The sequence below is a fragment of the Phaenicophaeus curvirostris genome, chromosome 1 (genome assembly GCF_032191515.1).
Source record: "Phaenicophaeus curvirostris isolate KB17595 chromosome 1, BPBGC_Pcur_1.0, whole genome shotgun sequence".
Classification (NCBI taxonomy): domain Eukaryota; kingdom Metazoa; phylum Chordata; class Aves; order Cuculiformes; family Cuculidae; genus Phaenicophaeus; species Phaenicophaeus curvirostris.
Window position 1 is genome coordinate 83,504,041 of NC_091392.1, and position 9,080 is coordinate 83,513,120.

General features: G+C 53.1%; 1 protein-coding gene across 1 annotated transcript; it reads right to left on the bottom strand.

Moving 5' to 3' along the window:
- Nucleotides 1-5,466: 5,466 nt before the first annotated feature.
- TPI1 (triosephosphate isomerase 1) lies at nt 5,467-8,961 on the bottom strand. The gene is made up of 7 exons (XM_069865551.1): nt 8,784-8,961; nt 7,305-7,428; nt 7,134-7,218; nt 6,865-6,997; nt 6,544-6,629; nt 6,298-6,385; nt 5,467-6,033 (listed from the first exon to the last, which is right to left on the bottom strand). The coding sequence occupies exons 1-7, from the start codon at nt 8,893-8,895 to the stop codon at nt 5,915-5,917; spliced, it is 747 nt and encodes a 248-aa protein (XP_069721652.1). The 5' UTR covers nt 8,896-8,961; the 3' UTR covers nt 5,467-5,914.
- Nucleotides 8,962-9,080: the final 119 nt, after the last annotated feature.

Sequence of the window (9,080 nt, forward strand, 5' to 3'; positions counted from 1 at the left end):
CTCTCGCCTTTGCTTTCCAAGGCCTTAAGGAGCAAATTGGTGCTGAAGGAAAAGTGACAATACACTTTTTTTTCACATCCTTTGTCCCTTTACGCTGAGGACAGGCTGAGAGAGCTGGAGTTGTTCAACCTGGAGAAGAGAAGGCTCCAAGGAGATCTTATAGCAACCTTCCAGTACCTGAAGGGGCTGCAGGAAAACTGGGAAGGGACTGTTTATCAGGGAGTGCAGGGATAGGACGAGGGAGGTGTTTTTAATCTGAAAGAGGGGAGATTTAGATCAGATCTTAGGAAGAAATGTTTTCCTGTGAGGGTGGTGAAACACTGGAACTGGTTTCCCAGAGAAGTTGTGGGTGCCCCATCCCTGGATGTGTTCAAGGACAAGTTGGGTGAGGATTTGAGCAACTTGATGCAGTGGAAGGTGTCCACGGCAGGGGGGGCTGGAACTGGATGGGCTTTAAGGTCCCCTCTGACCCAAACCATTCTATAATTCTAAGAACAGACTCATAGAAGCAGCGTATGCCTCTATGCACATTTTATCTGGTCTTGTGACAGGAACACCTGGCTCAATTCCTTTGTCTCTAGATGAGGAAAGAACTTACCAAGAAATAAGAGAAATTATACAAGGAAACCCAAATCTTTAAAACAGAGAACTTTTTATTTAAGGGTTGTACACATGTACATATATATGTGTGTATATATATATAAATAATTCCCAAATCTGACTGCGGAAATCATTAAGGAGTTTCTATGCTAAAGGCTCATCCACAGACCCACAAAGGAGCACAGGGAGACATCAGCAGGAGGAGGAGCCCAAACAGCAACCTGCCAGGCTGCTCCAAACCCATCCCAGAAGGTGCCAGCCCGCCCAAGGGCAATCTCTACATGCCCAGATGGCAGGCAGGAACCCAAATGTAGGACTCAAAGGAGGGGACACCCTTTCTGGGTCCCTCCCAGGGCAGCCTCAGAGCATAATAAAAATAGAAAATACACACATATATACATGAGGTCTGACACAAAAACCCTGAGACTAACCCTGTAGCTCAGGAACTAAGAGTAGGAGGGGAGAGGCAAAGAGACGGTTATAAAACATAGTCTAACCTGTTGCAGTGAGAGTCTCAGCTTGGTTGCTTCACTCAGTGCAGGAGCAAGGATTTTTCAAATATAGGCATTTTCTTACCATCAGTCGGAAAAATGTCAGTGTGCAAGAGTGACCAGCGAGTTAACATCAAGGTTCTTGTGAAACTGAAGAAAACTGCAACAGCAACTTTTCAATTATTGACTGAGGCTGATGGTGAAGCAATGCCAAAGATCAAGGCGGTGCTTGAAGGAACCCATTATTTTTTCTCAGCAGAAGACGCGAAAGCAAAAACAACAGAGATCCTCAACAGCCTTTCAGAAAACTATCTGCAGCTTTGAACGTCGGCAGCATCATATGCAGCTGTGGCTCAGCTCAGAGGGAAACCATTTTGAAGGTAATCATAGCTGATTTTCTTAATTTGTTAAATAAAAAGAGTTATAGGTGCAGTCTCAGGGGTTTCTGTGTTGCACCTCGTCTGCATGCTCACCAGCGCTCCTCTGTTCTGCTCCACTGGGGGTGGGATGAGGCTGCTAGTGCTGTGTTCATGTGAGTGCTCTATGTGGCTGTCTGTGTATATATATGTGTGTGTGTGTGTTATATACGTGTGTGCCTACTGGGAATACAAGCTCAGCCTGGCTACTGGCTGGGGCTGAGGACACGGAGCCGCAGCAGCGTCTCACGAGCCGTTACATCTGGCACAACGCATTCTTCCCAACAGCAACCTGTTTAAGATCCAGCCGCTACCAATCTGCAGTGAGGATCTGGCCATATTTCTGCTACACACAGAGATGCGGTCAAGCCAGAAAGCAGACAAAAAGAAGAAAAATAAGATCTGTCATTCCTGTCGATGCAGAAATTATTGTCCATGAGTTTATTCCTCATTACAAATGCGCCCATGCCTCTGTGTTCTCCTCAAAGCAGCAGATCAATGCTTGGCTCCCATCTGTTTTTCTTATGTAGGTCACTCTCCTGGCTCTGTGGGCAGGAACCGAGAGCAGAGCTGCAGCCCGTGGCTGATCCTTGAGCGTGATCCTGCCTACCCACCGCCTGCAGCCTTCGGCTACATCCCTGCTGCTCTGGCCATGCTGACCCCCCCGAGTCCCCTGCCCCAGCAGCCTCTCAGAAACACTCTGGTTGTAGAAACCACAGAGTTTTCAGGAACATGTTTTTGTTTGCTTCGAGCATCCCCCTCTCCACATTGCTCTGTGTGAGCTGGGAGCCAGGAGCCATCGTTGCTGGGCTGCACTCTGGCTCTTGCTTCTCACGCTAGTAAATCACTGAGGTTGGAAAATACCTCCAAGTTCATAAAATCCAACCGTTAACACATCACCCCCATGTCTGCTAAACCATGTCACAAAGTGCCACATCTACACGTTTTTTTAACCCCTACAGGGATGGAGTCTCCACCACTGCCCTGGGCAGCCTCTGCCAGTGCTCCACCATTTTTTTGGTGAAGAAATTTTTCCTGATATACAATCTAAACCTCCCCAGGCACAACCTGAGGCCGTTTTCTCTCTCCTGTCACTTGTTCCCTGGGAGAAGGCTGCCTCGCACCCTGTCCTGTCTGAGGGGATCCCTTCCCCCCCAGGTCCCCCCACTGCATCACCCTGTGCTCGCCAACCTCCCCTGGTGTCTGCATGGTGGTGCCCAGATCCATGATCCCTGGCCCTGACAGCAGCACAGGGACAAGGGGACATGCTGGGGGCACAGGTGGTGGCCATGGGCGAGAGTGTTAAGGACACGGATGAAAGCCATGAGGTGAGAGCAGTGGGGACACGGGTTGGTGCTGAGGACACCAGTGGTAGCCATGGGGTGAGGTGTCCAAGAAGGGCAATGAAGTTGCTGAAGGGTGCGGCACACAAGTCTCATGAGTAATGGCTGAGGGAACTGGGGTTGTTTAGCCTGGAGGAGTCTCAGGGGAGACCTTATTGCCCTCTACAGCTACCTAATAGGAGGTTGTAGGGAGGTGGGTGCGGGTCTCTTCTCCCAGGTGAGAGGAGGAGAGGGAATAGCCCCGAGTTGCACCAGGGGAGGCTTAGCTTGAACATTAGGAAAAATTTCTTTACTGATAGAGCAGTGAAGCACTGGCAGCATGTGCCCAGGGAGGTGGTGGAGTCTCCATCCCTGGATGAGTTCAAAAAGTGTGTACACTTGGGGATGTGGTTTAGCAGGCACAGTGGTGTTGGGCTGACGGTTGGATTGGATGATCTTAGAGGTCATTTCCAATGTCAACGATCCCATGATTCTGTGTGCATTAACAGATCGAATCCCCTGTCACGTGTCTGCTCCATACAGAGCACTGCCCAGGGGCTCCCAAGGCCCCCCTGCCTCCCAGCTAAGCTCCTCCGGGTGAGGCATTTCCTTTTCATTACCCTAACCGCTACCTAAAACTGTTCAGGCCGGTGCAGCAGCTGGGAAAAAACATCTAGCCTGGCTTTCCCACCCACCAGCACAGGGCTGAAGGCAGGCAGCACGCGCAGCCTCGGCACACGGCCTAGAAACCTACCCTGCTTGAGAAGGGAGCTGCTCTGCTCCACATGGGGTGAGCAGCAAAGTCAATTAATAGTCCTCACAGGCAAAGAGGAGGGATGGGCACATCACCAAACCTGCCTGGAAAGAGCAGCTCGCTGGTGGGACAGTGAGAGACTGGAAGAATCGATGTAAATGTCTCGTTGGTGGAAAAAAGCAAAGCTGCACAGCAATGGACGAGGCAGATTCCCTTAAATCATGATAAGCAGGAGAGGTCTAAGGGAGAGAACCTGGAGGAGTCGAGGTGGCCTTGGCCAGGACCCATCATCCTTGGAGATGGTGACTGCCAACCTTTGCTTCATTATCAGCCCAAGAAATAGAATGGATGAGTATGTGCTAGGTGCTACATCTGTGTAGGTGTGTACCCCTCCCCGCATCATCAGCTGATCAGGAGAAGCACCTCCCACAGAGCTGAGCACGCACCCACTACCATAGGAGCATCATCATCACAGCCAACAGCACGGGATCCAGGTGTGGGGATACCTTTCCCTTTTTTTTCTCTCTTTCCTTCTTCTAAATGCTCCGGTAGAACCCAAGCTACCTGCCACCGTGCTTTCCCAGTTCAAGTTCTTGCTACCACAAATAAATCTTTCAATTGATTGTTTGGTGTCATTTCAACGTAATTGAACAGGGATTGAATGCACACTTGGCAAGTTCACAGATGACACCAAGCTGGGAGGAAGAGTTGATCTGCTGGAGGATAAGGAGGCTCTACAGAGGGAGCTGAACAGGCTGGACCGCTGGGCTGAGAACAACAGAATGAGGTTCAACAAGGCCAAGTCCTGCACTTGGGCCACAACAACCCTATGCAGCACTACAGGCTTGGGGAAGAGTGGCTAGAAAGCTGCCTGGCAGAGAAGGACCTGGGGGTGTCGGTTGACAGGGACTGAACATGAGCCAGCAGTGTGCCCAGGTGGCCAAGAAAGCCAATGACATCCTGGCTTGTATCAGAAACGGCACAACCAGCAGGTCCAGGGAGGTTATTCTGCCCCTGTACTTGGCACTGGTGAGACTGCACCTCAAATCACCACAAGAGAGACATTGAGGTCCTGAAACACATCCAAAGAAGAGCAACGGAGCTGGTGAAGGGTCAGACACACAAGTCTTATGAGGAGCAGCTGAGGGAAGCTGGGGCTGTTTAGCCTGGACGAGAGGAGGTTGAGGGGAGACCTTACTGCTCTCTACAACTGCCTGAAAAGAGGTTATGGAGAGGTGGGCGTTCTCACAAGTATCAAGTGATAGGAAGAGAGGAAACAGCCTCCAGTTGCACCAGGGAAGGCTCAGATTGAATATTAGGAAGAATTTCTTCACAGAAAGGGTTCTCAGGCACTGGTAGAGGCTGCCCAGGGAGGTGGTCGAGTCCCCATCCCTGGAGGCATTTAAAGGTGGGTAGGTGAGGTGCTCAGGGATCTGGTTCAGTAGTGGACAGACAGGTGCAGTTGGACTCAATGATCTCAAAGGTCTTTTCCAACCAAGCAGTTCTGTGCTTCTATGAATTTAGCCCAAGGGGCATGATGGAACCCCTACAGCCTCCTCATTTTCCTGCTGCAGGTTCTAACAGCCAGCCAGGTCCTCCAGCAGTTACTGGGATAGACACACACATCAGAAAGACGCACACAAAGGTCCATGGGCCCAAAAGAAGACTGAAGAAAGATGCTCAGGGTGGTTTTCACCTGAAGCATAGGTGAAGAACGAGAAGAGACACTGAATCTGTGTAATGCCTCCTGTGGCAACTGTTGGCCCTCAAAGAAAGCCGACAAAACCCCCACTTCGCTCTCTGCATGCTGCTGCCTCCACAAGAAGTAAGTTCTGGGCCCTGCTCAGCCCCAGCTGCATCTGAATAAAATCCAGGACACCTCCTTTGCATTTTGTTTTTCATTTATTGTTCAGTACGGGACACAGGTGAGGTCAGACATCTTACAAGGGTCTAAGCTGACAGGCTCCTTGCTGATGGAGCTGAAGGATGCAAGACACTGATTCATTTTTCCTTCCCCCAGCACTAGCGGCCCCCCTCTCCCTGCAGAGAAAGGGGGAGGCACTGGCCAGGTCCACTGTGGGCTCTTAGAGGTCAGCAGGCAGCCAAGGATTTTGCCACCTGTGAAAGGAGGCTGTCAAGACTCTGCTGAGACAAGCTCCCACTAACAGGACTTCAACGCAGTGGTGGGGGTTAGCAGCACAGCGACGACAATAACCGTGGAGGGGAAAGGCCTCTGAGGAGGCCTCTGTACAGAGATGGGTGCAAAGAAAGGTCCCTTCTTGCTTCCATTTCTTGCTCTGAACCACAAGGGACTGCTCCTCACAGGCTGCTTCAGTGTTTGGCATTGATAATATCCACAAACTCCGGCTTGAGAGAAGCTCCGCCAACAAGGAAGCCATCTACATCATGCTGAGAGGCCAGCTCCTTACAGTTGCTGCCAGTGACTGAACCTGAGAAGGGAGCAATATTTTAAAGGTCAGATGGGGCCAGCTCTAGAAAACGGGGCCAGGGCACAAAGGCCAGACTAGCCGCAGCCCCATCTTACTCTACACACAGTAAAACTGTCTCCTGTTTACTGAAACAAGCTAGTAGGCGATTCTTCATGCTCTGACAACCTCAAGTTTCCTCATCAGCAGAACATGTTGTACAGGTGCAGCAAGGAGCAGAGAAACTAAGCGCTTACTGCACTGGAAAGGGGATTCAGACTCATTTACCTCCATAGATGATCCTAGTGGATTGAGCCACAGCATCAGACACGTGGCTTTTCAGCCATCCCCTCAGCTTCTCATGAACTTCCTGAGCCTGCAACGGAAGAGGAAGAGTCCCACTGAGGACTGAGCCACTCTGCATACAACTCTCTTCCAAAGAGGAGAGAGAACCTTTGAGAGAACCTTTAGAGAAAATCTCAAGTGGGAAGGGTCAGTTGGTTGTTTAGTCAGCTACCTTTCCCCTGCTCCTACCTGTTGGGGAGTCGCAGTTTTACCAGTTCCAATAGCCCAAACCGGCTCATAGGCCAGAACAACTTTACTCCAGTCCTTCACGTTGTCTGGGGAGGAGGGAGAAGGTACAAGTAAGCACAGTATCCCATGCTACGAAGGGTGGAGCTGGAATGCTTTCTGGAACATGGAAGCCTTCTATTAACATGACCATGTTAATATTGTGTGAGAACATTTGCAGCAACACATCTGCAAGTCTTCCAGGAAGGCCACTATAGCCTTCCGTTACAACCATTTCTTCCCAAACACGCAAAAAAGAGAAAACCCACCCATTTCTTCCCTTACCAGCAATGGCCTTAGTCTGTTCGAAAACCACTTTCTCAGTTATGCCAGCTTCTCTCTCATCCAGCTTCTCTCCAATGCAGGCAATGACTCCAAGGCCCTCAGCCAGAGCATGAGCCACCTTCTGCCCAGTCAGCTGGGAATTGAAAAAAAAGACAAAACAAGGCAATTGACAGTCAGACCTACTTCTGCACTCATATTATAATGGCTCCCCCTTCAGTCTCCGCAGGCACAGCTGAGCTGGACTATCTCTCCGTCCCTGGGTCACTCACCTCATCAGACTCTCCAAAAACGTGCCTTCGCTCAGAGTGGCCCAGGATCACCCAGGTGGCTCCAATATCTTTGATCATTGCTGGGCTGGGGAGAAAATGAGATATCTTGCACCTCTGGAGAAAATTCATGTCCCAGAGGCACCTGGGCTTTACTCTTCCCTTCAGGCTCACCTGATCTCTCCTGTGAAAGCTCCCTTTGGCACCTTGTAGCAGTTCTGCGCTGCAACTCCGATCTTTGCATCGAGCTTCTGGCGGGCGAAGTCAAGGTAGATGGAGGGGGCTCCACAAACCACCTCTGGAAGCCAGAGAAGAGGGTTAACCTTGGGGCAGGTGAAGAACAAGAAACTGCAGCCAGCCACCGACCTGATTCCAGCCCCAAAGGTCATCCCTCTGCCCTCCCCCGTTCCTGGGAAGGCACAACCCGCCAGCCCTTGCTGACATTTCGGGGACCCTTGCAGCAGGAATGTCCCCGCTATCCGATGACTCCATGACAGGGAGCAAGAACTTTCTAGGGAGCAGAAGGGTAACATCAGGCTGGCAGCCAGGCCCCCTTAGCCAGCTCACAACGGTCCCTTGGAAAGGGGCCCAGCTGAGGAACCAGGGTACAGCACAGCACTGGGCTGGGCCTGTGGTGGAAATGGGCACTGGGGCCAGCGGGGCAACCAGGGGAGAAGAGGGTGAGGGGGATGCAACCAGAGGTTGGAGGGGAAAGGTTGAGAGAGGTCACAGAATCACTAAGTTGGAAAAGCCCCCAACCATTCCCATCAATCACTAAACCATGCCCCTCAGCACATCACCCACTCGTCACTTAAACACCTCCAGGGAAGGTGACTCAACCACCTCCCTGTGCAGCCTCTGCCAGAGCCCAATGACCCTTTCTGTGAAATTTTTTTTCCTGATGTCAAGCCTGAACCTCCCCTGGCGGAGCTTGAGGCCATTCCCTCTTGTCCTGTCACCTCTGATCAAAAGGGGGTTGGAAAGGGCGTCAACAGGGGTCTGGTGGTGGGGAAGCAACCAGGGGCTGGGGCGAGAAGAAGAGCACAAGGGGGGTTTGCAACAGAGAAAGAGGGGTGGTGGGGTCAACCAGGGGATTGGGGGGGGGTGGGCAAGAGGTTCGAGGGAGGCAACTGAGAGCTGGGGGAGAGAGAGAGAACAACCAGGGTTGGGAGTGTGGGAAAGGAAGAGGTTAAGGGTGCAGACACGCATTGAGGGGCAGGAAAGGCAACCAGGGGTTGGGAGGGGAGAAGGGGAAGGAGAGGGTGGGGGTGGGGCCACCAGGGATTGAGGGGGGAAGAGCTGGGGGGCAACCAGGGATTGGGGGCCTGGAGAAAGAGGGGCCGGGACAGCAACTAGGGGTTGGGGGAAGAAGGCCCGGGGGGGCAACGAGGGGCAGGAGGAGCAGCTGGAGGGGCTGGGGAGGGGAGAGGCCAGCGGGGCCGGGCAGCCGGGGCTCCCCATCCCCGCCGCGGGGCCGCTCCGGGAGGCGCCGTACGTGTGCCCGGCCCCGCAGCCCCAGATCCGGTTTCGCGGTTATACTTAGCGCCGCCGGCGGGTTATATTTAGCGGCCCCGGCGCCCTCTGGCATTTGCCACCGCCCCCCCCCCCCCCCTCGGCCGCGGGACGTGCGCTACGTGCGGCCGCGCCCCTCACCGGTGTCGGCCGAGAGCTTGGCGGCGTTCAGCGTCTGGATGAGCTCGCCCAGGCTCTTCTTGTCGCCGTTCATCTTCCAGTTGCCCCCCACGAAGAACTTCCTGGGCGCCATGGTGGGAGCCGGGACGAGAGCAGACGCGAAGGTCAACGGTGGCGGCGGCGAGGCGCGGGGGTGCCCGGGGAGCGCTTTTATAGCCCGGCGGCGCCGGAGGCCACGCCCACACCGCGCTGGCCACGCCCCTCAACGACCGCGAGCCGCCCTATGACCACGCCCCTATCAGGCCCCGCCCCCGCCGT